At 39.0% G+C, this 16,081-nt stretch overlaps 1 protein-coding gene across 2 annotated transcripts in view; it reads left to right on the forward strand.

Moving 5' to 3' along the window:
- Positions 1–16,081, forward strand: part of TMEFF1 (transmembrane protein with EGF like and two follistatin like domains 1) — a 133,552-nt gene that overhangs the window by 56,861 nt on the left and 60,610 nt on the right. For both annotated transcript variants that reach the window (XM_072596695.1, XM_072596696.1), the window contains exon 4: positions 8,450–8,476. In XM_072596695.1, coding sequence (XP_072452796.1) covers positions 8,450–8,476 — 27 coding nt within the window. The remainder of the gene's footprint in view (positions 1–8,449; positions 8,477–16,081) is intronic.

The raw sequence follows: 16,081 nt of genomic DNA on the forward strand, positions 1-16,081 counted from the left end.
TTTGGAACTCAGAAATTTAAAAAAATGAATGTGAAAAATTATTTTTACATGTAATTAGTAAAAAATAAAATATTAATTTAAAAAAACAGTTCACATTTCTCCTTTTTGAAATATTTCTCCATATACTTTCAGAGGCTGGAGGAAAGGAGAAGAGAGTAGATGATGCCAAGAGATTTTGAGATGATGAGAAGGGTAGAAGAGGGAACTGATATCAAATGACTTCAGTTTTCTCAATAATTTAAGAAGCAAAGTCCTCAGCTAAGAGATTTTGGGGGAGAGGAAGATGTGTGAAGTTTAAGGAGAGGAAATCTGGAATGGCTTCAGAGGGTAGTGAAATTGGGAAACAATTAGAGAAGAATAAAAGGACTGCCTTGCTTCCCTGATGGTCTGGTGGAAGGACATAAATCTGTAGTATACTCAGTAAACACAGCTGTGTGACTTCCTCCAGTTCTGTTCAACAGCATGTGAGTAGGAGTGGAAGAGATGTGTGATATGACTTACCCAGGACTGAGATTTGGCAAGAGTTGAATAGTTATGGGAAAAAAGAGAGACTAATTCAAGAATTGATTACCATGTGTAATTCAGTTAGTTAACTATCTGGTACAGTTTGGAAATGGAGGAAAATAAAGCCAGAGCAGTGGTAATGATTTGAGAAAATACTGAGGGATGGAGGAATTGGAGGTCATGAGGAAAACAAACAATGGTTTTAGGAAGGCTGAGGAAGGGAAAAAGAATGATAGGAAATGACAGTCAGAAGAGTGTTAGATTTGTTTTTTTCTAAAGAAATAGGAAGTAGGAAACTTGTGGGTAATGGTGAGATATGACCATACCTGTGCGTGGCTGAGGTAAAGTCAAATAGGTTGTGGGTTCTGAAAAGCCTGAGAAACTGGGAGATTGTGTGGAAGTCAGTAGGCATACGGAAATGGGATAGGGCAGATCCAAAAGTCAAAGCCAGAACCATATTTAGAAGGCTAGGTTGGAAAACATGCTATGAATTCAGAAGCAGTGAATCCAAAACCAAGAGGGGTCTGCGCAGAGCAGATCTAAGAGGACAACACAGTGATAAGAATACGATGTTGTTGAGTTGTTTTCAGTCGTGTCCAACTCTTTGTGACCACATTTGGGGTTTTCTGGGCAAAGATCCCTGAGTGGTTTGCCATTTCCCTATTCAGTTTATTTTATAGATGAGGAAACTGAGGCAAACAGGGTAAAGTGACTTGCCCAGGGTCACACAGCTAGTAAGCATCTGAGACTTGGTTTGAACTCGGGAAGATGAGTCTTCCTGACTCCAGATCTGGCATTCTATCCATTGTGTCACTTAGTTACGCCAAAGAATGTGATGCCTTAAACTATAACAATTTGGTTCATACAAAGTCTGCCATTGATGTTTCCACACGTTTTCTGTCCTTTACACACTCAAATTCTGCTGTTATATCCTGTCATAAACACCGAGGGTTGGTTTCTAACCATGGCTACTTCACTGACTGCAGGTCTAAGGAGACCATCCTGATGCTCTCTTAAAAAAGCAGAGGGATGTCTTTACATCTGTGAATCCTCTAGGTCTCATTGCACAGCTACCACCTACATATTCCAGGTTTATTTTTTCTATTGTGCTGCACCATTAGTTACCCATCAAAAGAAGGATGATAAATGACAGAGAAATGAATTTTTACTTCTAGAACTTTGTAATGTGTAGTCCAGGCATTAGAAATCAAAAAATTTTATTTCAGAAAAAGTGGGTCATAAAACTGAAAAATATTCCACAGAAACAAGCAGGCCATCTCAGTGGTAATGGTGGGTTTCTTACAGGCAAACAAATAGATCATCTTTGTATCTCCACAACTGTAAAGATGACTGTCTTGTTTTTGGAATGGAGGCAGATCTATTACAAAGTACAGGATACTGATCAGCAGAAGCTCTAGGGATTTGAAAGGGACTGTAGTGGTCCTGAAGATTTGCCTATCAGGTCCTTGACCTGAGCATGGACCTTACATGTCTAATTGACTTTATGTCTGTGTGGCCACCAAAAGCCATGTTTTAAACAACTCTACATTGTTTGTAACTGATCTGTCTTGGCACAGTTATGGTATTTTCAGCTGGGTTTCTCCAAGTGGCATATATAGGTGGGAGTATGGATACAGGAAACAATGAGCAACAGAATCCCCTTCTGAGTAAGGGTAGCCCATAACTATGGTAATCAGAGCTTTGTTTCTACTATTATCCATAGGATCAAAGGATCATTGAAAGCTGGCAGTGACCTTATAGGTCCTCCATCCTTCTCTGAATCCTCTTGCTTTCAATTTACAGATAGGTAAACTGAAGCTTTAAGAGGGTAAGTGATTTGACCAGGATCATGCAGTTAGTATCTAAGGCAAGATTTGAACTCAAGTCTTCCTGACTCCAAGTCCAGCATTCTGTTTCCTGTTTCACTATGTCTAGATAAGTGTGTACAACAGCCAAGTTTTCTGTCAGCAGGTATAGTTGGGAAGTGTGACTCTCATCTCTTACCCTGTATTCTAAAATCTTCTCATTACTTCTGGCCTCTGGGGTTATAGGCTTTCCTAAAATTGAAACAACTGAAGAACATTGTCTTCCCTGTTGGATGCTATTTCAGTTTGGAGACCAGGTGTGAGTGCTTTAGATTTGTATGAGCGGTTCTCAGGATGATTGGGATTCCTCTAGGTCAGGGGTTCTTTACCTGGGGTCCATAAACCCCCAAACAGACTGTGGATAGATATCAGGGCATCCATAAACTTGGATAGGAACATACTGAATCTTTATGTTGATATAATTGGTTTCCTCTATAATCTTACATTTTATATTTTTCCATTTAAAAACATTATTCCAAGAAGAGGCCTATAAGCTTTACCAGACTGGCCAAGGGTGTCTATGACACACAAAAAAGTTAAGAACCTCTGCTCTGGTTACTGTTCCTAGAACTCAAATACTGCTTTACACAGAGACATTCTTTCCCAAATCATATATTTTACTTAGAGAAATTTCTAGTATTATGCATATGTCCAGGGAATGGCATATTAAGGGTCAGATTAGAAAAATATAGTTCTTTTGATATATTCTGGAAAGGTCAGCTTCTACAATAAATGGTAGATGAGATTTGGGGGTATTCCAGAATGGACTTTTCCTGGAATTCATGAAAATATTTTCTACCACAGGGGACCACAGAAAAGCTTTCAAGTTTTTTAATAGAGTGATGAGGTGTACCATCAGGGAAGGAGGGAAGGGAATAATTATTTACATACTCTCTACTGTGTGGCAGGCACTGTGCTAAAGGCTTTATTATCTCATTTGATCCTCATAACAATCCTAGAAGGGAGATGCTACTATTATCCCCATTTTACAGATGAGGAAACTGAGGCAAACAGTAGTTAAGTGACTTGTCCAGGGCCAGTGAGTGTCTTAGGTGGGATTTGAGCTCACGTCTTCATCACTCCAGGCTAAGTACTCTATCCACATCTGCACCAGCTGCCTCTGTAGCAGGATGGAGAACCTGAAGAGAACCCAGCAGTGATCATTATGAAGTCCAGGAACTACTAAAAGTCATTTGTTTGGTGTGGGTTTCTTATTTCAATATAGCAGCTACCTTGTGTGGCTAATCCTTATCCCTTTCCAGCCTGTAGTGTGCCCTGTAAACTGCTTGTTCCCTATTAAACCACATTGGTTTCACAGAAAGCTGCTGTTCGTGAATGTAGACTAGCACTGTCAAGAATGATTGATGGTGCTGTGTTTGGTCCCAGTGGTAAACCAGTGTGTCATTTAAGCAGATTCTCCCTCCTGGCCCCCTCCCCAGGGGAGCAGGTCTTTTTGGAGGATGGCATTTACAAACCTTTGGAAGTTTGCCAGAGCATTTACATTGTTTGAAGGGCATGCCAGTACATTCAAACCGGTCATCACAGTCCAAAATGCACTTTTTTCCCCTCATTATCCTCCCTTATGTGAGTTTGAGCACACAGTTAGTTGTCTAGTCCAATCTGATTTAGGAGGTTTGAGCTTGTGGGTAGTCATGAGCAAAGCAAATTCCAAGGAAAATAGATCATTTGATCAATGTCAGGGAAGGTTCCGTGGAGGAGGTGGCATTTGATCTGGGTCTTGAATGAGAAGTAGGATTTCAGTAGGTGGAGATGACAGAGAAGGTTATTCCAGGTAAACAGAATACTCTTCATTTTTAAAAAAATATTTATTTTTAACATTCATTTTGAAAAATTTCGAGTTCCAAATTCTGTACTTCCAGCCCCACTCCCATCCATTGAGAGGACAAATAATATAAAATCTTTTATACACGTGAAATCATGTAAAACATATTTCCGTATTAGCTATTTTGCATCCAAAAAAGCAGGTAAAATAAGAAAGTGGAAAAAAAGTATGTTTTAGTTTGTCCTCAGAGTTCACCAGTTCTCTCTCTGGAGATGAAGAGCATTTTTATCATGCGTCCTTTGGGATTGCCTTAGATCATTGTCTTTATCAGAATAGCTAAACTTTTCACAGTTATTGTCATTACAGTATTGCTGTGTACGGTAGTCTCCCAGTTCTGGTTGCTTTGATGGGAAGACCGAAGTTTTTCTGAAACCATCCTCCTCATAATTTCCTGTAGTACAATAGCATTCCATCCCAATCATATACCACAACTTATTCAACCATTTAAAGGGAATGTTATGAGCAAAGAAATATAGGCATGAAAACCCGGGGCACATACAGGGGATGAAAAGTAGTTCATTTGGGGGTAAAAATGTAGATTGCCAGACATGGAATCATTTGAGATAAAGCTTAAAAGGTAGAATGGTAGCAGAATATGGAGAATTTTGACTCAGGGGTTGAGATTTTACTCAACTGTCAGATTTTACTAAGGAGCCATCAAAAGATATTGAACCAAAGGTACATGACCAGATTGTGCATGAAGAAGATTAATCTGTCAGCAGCACAGCTTTGGATCAGGGGAGAAGCCTTAATAAGCATTTTTCAAATTTACATATTCTGTGATTAATTGGCAGAGTTCTGTTATGATTCATTATTCTTGACTGACAAACTTGGAGTTGACACAGTTGCTCCCTGCAACAGCGGCAGAAGGGGCTCATTTGTTGTGGGACGCAGCTGGGGTACCTGGGAGTGACTGCCCGCACCCTACTGCTCCAGGCTCTCCCTACCAGCAGTAGTGGCTGCGCCTTGCCTTGACTCAGCTTTCCTGGGGAGTCATTCCCACAGCAGTGTCTCAGAATAAGTTGACACCAGCAAGCTTGTGTTTGATGCACTTTGCTAGGGAATGGCACTAGTAGTCAGACCTGTCTTCTCCCTGTATTATGAATGTGTGTTCCTTTCCTGGCTAGTGCTCTTGGCACTTGTTCGCTGTCTTGTCTTTTGTGTCCCTGGGAGAGTACTGATCCCTGGTTGTGGCTCTCTAGCCTCTATATGCCTGAATGGAGATACCAGGATTGTCCATGCTTCTGGGCTCAGTGATCTCTGATGATGACTGGGTTTAGACTGGTCTGGGTGACTGGATGACTGAAAAGATGGTTCTAATGCCCCATCTACATATCTAAGAGTCGTATGGAAGACATGTAAGTTTTATACTGAAATTCTTCCTGGGGGGAGAGTGGCTGTGGAAGGATGCTGGCAAAGGCCACTTCTGCCTGTCTCAAGGCTTTCAGTGTAAATGAAGCCTTACCCGGTCCTCCATAATCTTAGTGCCCTCCCTCTGAAGCTCCCCCTCCATTTATCCTGTTCATATTTTTAGGCACATAGTTGTTTACATCAACAGTCAGTTAATAAACATTTATTAAGCACCTTCTATGTTCCAGGCACTGTGCTAAGCACTGGGAAGACAAAAGAAAAAAGGCAAAAAAAGCCCAGTCCTTGTCCTCAAGGGGATTTTAATCTAATGGAGACAAGATACAAACAAATACATACAGAACAAGCGAAATATAGGATGCCTAGGAGATAATTACTAGGGAAGGGACTAAAATTGAGAGGGGTGGAGGAAGGCTTCCTATAGAAGGTAGGGTTTTAGTCGGAACTTAAAGGAAGCCAGGGAGGTCAGTAGTCAGAACAGAGAAAGGAGAGCATTCCAGGCATGAGGGACTTCAGAGAATGCTTACTGGAGGAAAGAGATGTGCTCAACCTGTTGTCCCCACCATGAGACTGTGAGCTCTTTGAGGTCAGAGACCTTTCTTTCCCTTTCTTTGCATCCCCAGTTCCTGGTACATAGTGGGTGTTTAATAAATGCTAGTTGACTGAATAAAAATGTCTTTTAATGCACAAACCCTTTGACATTGTACCATTTTGGATACTTCCATGCTGCCAATGGCCAGAACAGGGACACATGCATGTATATGTGTGTGTGTGTGTGTGTGTGTGTGTGTGTGTACATAAGTGTGTCAACATCATGGCTAAAGTTTGCTTAGTGGCCACACTCACTACACCACAGATGATAAATTTCTCAGGTGCCATAATAGTGGCACCATTTGTCATATAACTGTAGTAATGTGTTGGGTAAGTGTCCTAAATTATATATTCTGCTTCTGTTCCACTGTCAAGGTCTCAGGTTCATTGTTTCAAAAAATGTAATTTAAAAAAATCCCATGCCAGCCAGACTCATGGGAAAATGATTTTTTAAATCAGAAAGTCTATGTAATTGCCAAACTTTAGCAAATTATATAATATATAATATGGCATACTATATAATTATGTATTGTATAGCATTTGATGTTTGCTTCTTCAATATAATATATAGGGAGATACCTTAATCTCGTTATCATCAGGAGCAAATCACATTACAAGTTATGCATCTTTTTGGGAATGGTTTTTTGAACACTGATTTTTCATTGTATATAGATTTTAGTCACAGAGGATGACATTTTCTGGCCTAAGTGACTTGTCCTTTTCCTCAAACATCACTTTTCCTAGACTTGGGACCCATCTACATTTTGGGCCTGCAAACTTCTGTCACTGACTTCCCCCCCAAAAATTATTAATTTATTTGTTTTCAGTTTTTAATAATCACTTCCATAAGTTTCAAATTTTCTTCCCCTCCCTCCCCAAAATGGCATGCAATCTTATATGGGTTCTACACATACATTCCTATTAAACACATTTTCACATTAATCATGTTGCATAGAAGAATTAAAACAAATGGGGGAAACCATGAGAAAAACAAAACATAATGAAGGAAAAAATAGTCTGCTTCATTCTACATTACACCTCCATAGTTCTTTCTCTGGATGTGGATACCATTTTACATCTTGAATCCTTTGGAAATGTTTTAGGTTCTTGCATTGCTGTGAAGGGCCAACTCTATCAAAATCAGTCCTTGCATACTGTGGCTTGTACTGTGTACAATGTTCTCCTGGTTCTGCTCACTTCACTCAGCATCAGTTCATAGAAGTCTTTCCAGGTTTTTCTGAAGTCCTCCTAGTTCATCATTTCTTATAACACAAGACTATTCCATTACATTCATAGACCACAACTTGTTCAGCCATTCCCCAATGGATGGGCGTCCCCTTGATTTCCAGTTCTTGGCCACCATGAAAAGAGCTGCTATAAGTATTTTTGTACATGTGGATCCTTGTCCCATTTTAATGATTTCTTTGGGATACAGCCCTAGAAGGTCAAAAGGTATGCACATTTTTAGAGCCCTTGGGGCATAGTTCCAAATTGCTCTCCAGAATGGTTGGATCAGCTCACAGCTCCACCAACCATGAATTAGTGTTCTGACATTTCTTCAACATTCATCATTTTCCTGTTTTGTCATGCTAGCCAATCTGATAGGTGTGATGTGGTACCTCAGAGCTGTTTTGATTTGCATCTCTCTAATCAATCGCTGACTCTTTTAATAAGAGGTAGATAGAAGGAGAGAGCAGCTAGGTGGAACAGTGGAAAGAGTGCCAGGCCTGGAGTCAGGAGGACTCCTCTTCCTGAGTTAAAATCCGGCTTCAGACACTTGCTAGATGTGTAATGCTGGGCAAGTCACTTAACCCTTTTTGCCTTAGTTTCTTCATCTGTAAAATGAACTGGAGAATGAAATGGCAAATTGCTCTCGGATCTTTACCAAGAAAACTTGTAATAGGGTCATGAGGAGTTGGAAACAACTGAAAAATGACTGGACGGCAATAAAGAAGGAGGATATATTTTCTTTTCCTCCTCCATGCCTAGAAAAACATTTAATTGTACTTTCCCAAGTTTGGAGAGGAGTTGAATTTAATCTTCTACAAATGAATTGTTTTTTTATAATTATAATTTATATTTATTCAGAAAAGTTAAGAAAGGGAAACTTTTCTGTGCTATTGAGGAATATCCTTTCATAAGTAGAGAAATAAATGTGAGACTGGAAATCACATTTTGGTTTTTGATAGCATCAGATCATCTCTACAGGTGAAAAACTTAGGGGTTAAAAGCAATATTTCCAGGTACAATGTTAATATTTGTGTGTATTTTTTTTCAGATAATGGTTCTGGTTCTGGAGAAGGGGGTAAGTTTCAAGTAACAATTGCATTTGTTGTATATTTGTATGATTATTTTTTACCTAAGAAATGTTAGTAAGTCAAAAGTGAGAAAAGAGGATGATCCTTTGTAATTCTGTTAGAATGAACAGTCTTCAAAGGAATCTTCTGAACAACCAATTAGAAAAGAATGCATTACCTGGGTAGGTAATGAATTCCCTTTCATTTGTAGGTTTTGATTTGGAGGGAGAATGATTATTTATTGGAAGTGCGAAGTAGAGACCACAGGGCATAGAGAAAAAAGCACTGGGTTGAAGCTAGCAGATCTGAGACAGAGTTTTTGAAGCTTCTGAACAGTACAACTGTTCTTAACCTTTCAGGGTCTCAGTTTCTTCACCAATAAAGGGGGCGCTTGCACAATTACTTCTTCACAGGGTCACTATAAGAAAAGCCTTTTATAAACTATAAGATATTTTATAAATGAAAGTTATTATTATTGGGGTGGGGGAGGTTCATGTTTCATGTAGGAGTAAGACTACAGATGTCGTCTGACGTCATCTTCCATGCTAAGATTCTATAACCCTAGGTACTTTCCACACGAGTGAGTTCAGCGTTTCTCACGTTGTCAGGAACTGAAATTATAAAGCTTGTTGTTTGTCCCATAGTTTTCCCCCACAGAGTTAAAGAGTTCTGAGAGTGGGAGGAGAATTAAGGAAGAATATATTGATAGGTAATAGATAAGACATAGAATTAGGACAACTCTGGAGTTAACTGGGCATAAAAAAGAGAATTTAAAATCAGCTCTAGAGGAATCTTGATTTTAATTAGAGTACTCAAGCAGATGACTCATAGATATTTTAAACAGGCAAGCAAGTAAACTGATTTTTTTTCAGTGATTGAAGAAGCCAAATGTTTCCCGGAAAAGCTCCATGATCGAGGAGTGGGAAAGTCTTTACAGCATTAACAAAATTGAAAACCATAACCTTAGGGTTAGTGTAATCAGTCAATAACCAACACCATTTATCGGGCATCCATTGTGTGTAAAGTGCTGTGTTAGTTACTGGATGAAGCACCAAAGTTGTATGCTTGGAGGAAATTCACTTCAGGGAATCATACTTGGAGAAGTAATCATAAATTATGGTAATGATCCTTTCAACAATATTAGAAATACAACTCTCCTGGGAGAAAAGTCAGATTTTTGCCATAAAGAACTTGAAGGGAATCCTGAGAGTCTGTTGGAGGCAGCTAACAGTTCTAATAAATCAAGTGAAATGGAAGATGTAAAAATACTTTGAAAAGTTGAAAGTACTTTACCAATTTAAGGTATTTTAAAAAAATAATTAATATATGTCATCCATATAAATCCACTTGGGAAGAATAGCTAAAAAGTACAAAATTCAAAAGAGAAATAAATTAGTTCTGAGGTACCTTGGGTTCAGAATTCAGTGAGAATCTAATCTAATATCATCAGAAGAGAGTGGAAATTAGCCATCAAGAATACGTGATGAAAGCTGGAAGCAACGGTGGCCAGATTTGGTTCTCTGTGCTTTTCTAGTTTCTCATAGCACAGGCCCACATAAATTAGGAAGGTTTTACCAGGTCAGAAGATTAATATACTTACTTTCCCCAAAACTACATTTATCCTCCAAATGCTGGGTGCCCCATAATAATGGAAGGAGTCACTCAGGCTGTTTTAAAAAAAACCAACGAATCTACTGGGTTTGGGTCTACATGACTCTAGGTTTTCCTCCCCTTCTATTCTACAACCTTGTATCTCCCTGCTTCTATGGAATTCCTTTGTTTTCCACATAGTTAAATATCCTTTTGCCTTGGGGAGTGTTTCCTTACTCTAATTCTATGCCTACAACCTGAATTTAGGGAGGATCACAGAGACCTGGCCAAAACCCAACCCCAGGAATGAACTTAATGCTCTCCCAATGATGCTCCATAGCTGTGAAGTATGGAACACCATGATCTCAGGAAAACTAAATTTATGAATAACCCTCAAAGTGAAGGAAAGCTCTAAGGTCGTGATAATCAGACCTGTAGTATATTAGCAAAGATGCCCTTGTGAGAGGAGGGGCATAGGACACACTATGTTAGAAAAGGAGGTAGACCAGTAAACAGAATGAAAAACAGAAAATCTCAAGTGCAGCATTGGTGCTGCCAAGAAGGCAGCATGGCATAGTGAGGAAAAAACCCAAACCAAACCACTGGATTTAGAATGTGAAGTTCTGAGTTCAAAACCTGATGGATGCTACTTGCGACATCTTGCGTAAGTCACTTAATTTCTCTGAGACTGTTATCTATAAGATAAGAGAGTCAAAAGAGGTAATCCTGTGCATCAGTCCCTGTCCTCTGATGGGACAGTTCAACTTCAATAACGTCTCACTGGTTATCTTGATGGCTCATGTCCCCACCGAGAGTCTTTCCTGGGAATATTATGTTTTAACTCATCTCTCAAGGGGCTTCAGCTGCCCTGAAAGCACATAGTCTAACAAAGGAGTTGAATGTATACGTATAATCATTTTGTTTAAAACAATAAGGAATACATAAAGGACTCATCTGAGCACTTGATTAAGCAATTCAGAAAACCTTTCTCGTTAAGCTGTGTTACCTTTACCAGGGGGCAACTAGATGGTACAGTGAATAGAAGCCAGAAAGACTCCTCTTCCTGAGTTAAAATCTGATCTCAGGCACTTACTAGCTGTGTGACCCTAGGCAAGTCATTTCACCCTGTTTGGCTCAGTCTCCTCATCTATAAAATGAGCTGGAGAAGGAAATAGCAAATGACTCCAGTATCTTTGCCAAGAAATCCCTAAATGGGGTCACAAAGGGCTGGACATGACTGAACCTTTACTAGAGTTTTTAGCAATTTGTCTCCACAAACTGGAGCATTAAAAAGAGGACAAAAGATCCCTAGGCTGGTGCCACACCCCATCTGGGAACTCTAAGAGTGTTATTCTTTTCTATGAGTATCATCCCTAGTCTAAATTAACTTATAGTTCAAAGAGGAGAACGTGACAAATACATTAAAAATGTATCCACAAGAATACATACGTATGTATATCATAGCTCCACCTGTATAACTATGCAACATTAATTGTGGCTGTTTTGGACATCATTACTAAGGGAATGCTAGAAGGAATGGAGATAACACCATAGTCTTCCAACTGGGAAGGATCTCAGGGGGCCGTCTGGTCTACTTTCCAGCCTTCAGGCAGGTAATGTGTTCATGAGGGGATAGTTAGTGCGAGAGCTTTAATGGGACAGGCAAGGTTTGATTAGAGCTATTAGAAGGGAGGGCACTGTTGTAGTATAGAAGGGGTGGGTATTAAAGATTGGCAGGAATGCAGGTTCAGGACAGGGCAGAAGAGGGAGCAAGAAGGTCATGCAGGAGGTCATACAACAAGGATAGGTTTGTTTGGAGTAAGCAGAGACTCCAAACCAGTGAGTGACAACATAGGACACAGATTCTCCTTTCTTGTGTTATAGACCCCCTTTGACTGTCTGGTGGAGCCTCTAGACCCATTCTCAGAATGCCAATTGCCAACATTAGTAATTAAAGGACATGCTAGCCCTCATTTAGAGATTAGTGGAAATAAAGATGCAATTTTTTCTCCCATTTAGGTGTATTTTTTATCAGTTATTTCAGTCGTGCCCAAATCTTTATGGCCCCATTTGAGGTTTTCTTGGCAAAGATACTGGAGTGGTTTATCATTTCCTTCTCTAGCTCATTTTGCAGATGAGGAAACTGAGGCAAACAGGGTTAAGTGGTTTGCCCAGGGTCACACTGTCTGAGGCTGGATTTGAACTCAGGACTTTCTGACTCCAGGCCCAGTGCTCTATCCACTGAACCACCTAGCTGCCCTCCAAGTTCATAGGCCCCTGAAATCTTTCAATGGGGACTTTGGGGAAAGGGTCTATAGACCCCAGGTTAAGAATTTTTGGTATAGTCCAGTTGATGAAGGCCCCAGACATATGTTCCTACATTATTTAAATATAGAGATTTCATTCATCAAAAGCCTTTGGGACTTTTTTTTTATTACTTCATCCAGCCAACAAATACTTCTTGAGTACAGAGTACTAAGTCAAGTTGCTGTTCTGAGGGTTAGGGAGTAGCAGAGATGTGGTAGTAAATTGTTAACAATCAATCTTTCTGAAAAAAAAGTATGCACCCATTTTTAAGTTTAATCTGCATCATTAATTCTTAAATCTAGACTCAGCCAAACAATAACTCTAACTATGGTTTGTAGTGACTGCTGATTTCTTAGGTGTAAACGCTCCCACTGAAAATTTAACAGTTAGTTCTCACAAACTCATTAGAGATGGGTCCAACACACTCTTGGGAAGCAGGAGAAAGCTTATAAACATAAGTAAGATATAAAGATAAGTCATTCCCACTCACAAGCAATTTTCACTTCTAAAGTGAAAGAAAGATCCCAAGTAGCCATCCTCCAAGGCACATGATAAGTGCCTTATGAGAGAGTAGTTCAAATAAGATCTATGTGCAGAAGAGAGAGATCAGTTCTCACTGAGGGGATGAGGAAAGGGTTTGGGGAGGAAGTGAGTTTTGATCTGGGCCTTAAATGATAGGGAGGCTTTCAATAGGCAGAGACGGGAGGGAGGGAGTTCCTGTAGGAGAGGAAAATATGGGCATGGAAAATGTTCCGGTAGGAAAGCAAAAGTCTATTTCTGTTTGTACTGTGAACTTGGATAGCGCTGAATAAAAATAGCTTGCATTTAGACAGCAATTTGCCAAATGCTTTCCTCACAACAGGTAGTGTGTCTGCTCCCAAATTAAAGTATTTTAGAACTGGAAAGGACTCACTGGCCATCTTAGTCCAGAACACATCCAAAAGGAAAGCTGCAATATGGGGAACTCAATAAATGTGCATGCAGCCTCTGCTGGAAGATTCTTCAGTGAGGGAAAGGGAACCCAACTCCTCCACAGGTAGCCCAATCCACTATAGACAACTGCAATTCTTAGGAAGTTTTTGTGGACATCAAGCTTAAATTTATTTCTTTGCAACTTCTATCCATCCTTCCTTGTTATGTCTTTTGGTGCTGTACGGAACCAGGCAAATCTCTTTTCCACATGAAAGTCCTTTCACATTATTTGAAAACAGCGATTCTATCTTTTTTGAGATTTCTCTTCCCCGAGCTAAACATCCCTAGTTCTTTCAAGTGATCCTCATAAGGCTTGAATTTAACCATTAAATAATAGTAACTTCATAATAATAATAATGATGATTTTTGTCATTGTCCTCATTTTACAGACAAGGAAACTGAGGCTGAGAGGAATTAAATGACTTGCTTAATGTTATACAATGGTCCACCTGTGGCTACAACCTTAGCCTTTTTATTACAAGCATTTCCACTAAACCTTTGTTTAGTCTTTGTTACCAATAACTGCCATTTTTTTCTTTTTGAAATGGGAACACAATCTTAGAGGGACGGTATATTAGGAGTGAGAGCTAGAAAGACAGCAGTGAAAAGAAGGATTCAATGTTCAACCATAATTCCAAAGAACCAGTGATGAAGTATGCCACCTACGACCTGACGGGGTGGTGAAGGCATTCAGGTGGACATGGCCAACCTAGAAATTTGTTTTGCCTGACTATGCATATCTTTCACAAGGGTTTTATTTTTCTTTTTTCTCTCTGGGGATAGGGAGAGATGGGAGAGAAAGAATATAAATTTCAGGAAATTTTCTTAAATTAAATTTTAAATTTTTTAAATTTTAATTTTCTTAAATTAAAAAAAGAAAAGAGGCACTCATCTTCATCCATGAGAGATGGGAGACTTTGAAGAAAAGGAAATACTCTGTTCCCTGAGAAGGAAAATGAAAATGAGCTTTCTCTTCAAAAACTAAATACTTTTTATATCTGAATTAATGTTTAAATAAGAATACATAAGTTTAAATAAATTAAAAAGTTTAAATAAGTGGCCCTTATAGGAAAAAAATCAGAAGCAGTTTAGTAGCATTTGAAAATTTAAGATAGACACTTCTCCAGGGGACATAATCATTCTTTTTTCATGGGGATTCCTATGAGGAACCTACTTCGGAGCAGCTTCAAAACCCAGAGAGGGGTGAGGAGCAGAAACAGGCCTGAGTCCTGACTGAAAATTCAGCTTCCATTAACTTGTGTCCCCCATTGTAACCCAGATGGTATCTGCTTCAATTAATAGCCAGCAATCCTTTACAGACATTCCCTTTGTGGTCAATATTAAAAAAATGCACCTAGAAACTATTGTCACTAAAAGAAAGAAATGATTCAATGATACAAACAAGAGTATTTTTTTTTTGGCTTACTACCAGGTTGGTTCAGATTGTAGCTAATGTTTCATGTGATATGGTGAAAGAGTGCTTGATTTGGAGAGATAATAGCTGTGTGACCCTGGGCAGCAATTTGCCAAATGCTTTCCTCACAACAGGTAGTGTGTCTGCTCCCAAATCAAAGTATTTTAGAACTGGAAAGGACTCACTGGCCATCTTAGTCCAGAACACATCCAAAAGGAAAGCTGCAATATGGGGAACTCAATAAATGTGCATGCAGCCTCTGCTGGAAGATTCTTCAGTGAGGGAAAGGGAACCCAACTCTGGACCTCAATTTCCTCATCTATAAAATGTGGGGATTGAACTAGAGGCTTCTAAAGTCTTTTTAAATTCTAAATCTCTGAATGTATATTGATCTTGATCTATACTGATCTGACCCTACATAATCTCATTTCATCTTCTCCCAGTCAGTCTAGAAATGGCTTACTAGTACAGTATATACTTAAACCATTTAAAATATTTCATTTTTAGAAAATGTGAATACAGAAAGTTTGACATAACAATAAGGAAATAAGTTATCTGAGAAATGTAGATATTATTGTATATGTCCACATTTCTTCCTTGTATGTATCCAGCACTGAATGCCATATAAGGCAGATATTTGACCCATGTAGCCATACCATAGAATAATGTCCTTTAAAGAAGATTCAACCAAAACTTATTGTTCACAAATTGCTCCTAAAAAATATCTGATAGTATTTATTGGACACAGGCCTTGCACTTGATTCCATCTCAATGCTTCCCAGTGAATATTACCAATGCTCTAAGCTATGACCTCTGATTAATACAACTCAATCCCAGATGGGTCATATAGCACATTGTTTGCTCCATCCTAAACTAATAACTGTCAGGACAGAACCACTTACCCTTTCTTCTTTCTGTTTGGGCACACTGGGATAGATTCATCACCTTTCTATTATAGCACTACAGACAGAGGAAGATGTTCTGTGAAATAAAACCACCATTCTTCCAGCTTAGTGGGAGCACATCCAACTTGAGAACATGGGGCTGGAAAAGTAGATGGCAATAATGAAAACGGAAAAACATTCACCTCAGCCACAAGAATACATTCCATAAGCTTTGTCTATTTCAGTAAATCCTCAGTAAATTTTCCTTTTTCTTATTGTGAACTTGACAAACATTAATAAATACGAACATTTCTTTATATAAAGAACAGAAAAAAGGATTGCACATGAAATTATGAATTATTTATAACATCTAGTTAGTTGATTCTTTTAACATGCGTTGCATTTTATTATTTACATATTAAATTTGATGTGGTTTGCTGGTATCC

The sequence above is a fragment of the Notamacropus eugenii genome, chromosome 3 (assembly GCF_028372415.1).
Source record: "Notamacropus eugenii isolate mMacEug1 chromosome 3, mMacEug1.pri_v2, whole genome shotgun sequence".
Taxonomy (NCBI): domain Eukaryota; kingdom Metazoa; phylum Chordata; class Mammalia; order Diprotodontia; family Macropodidae; genus Notamacropus; species Notamacropus eugenii.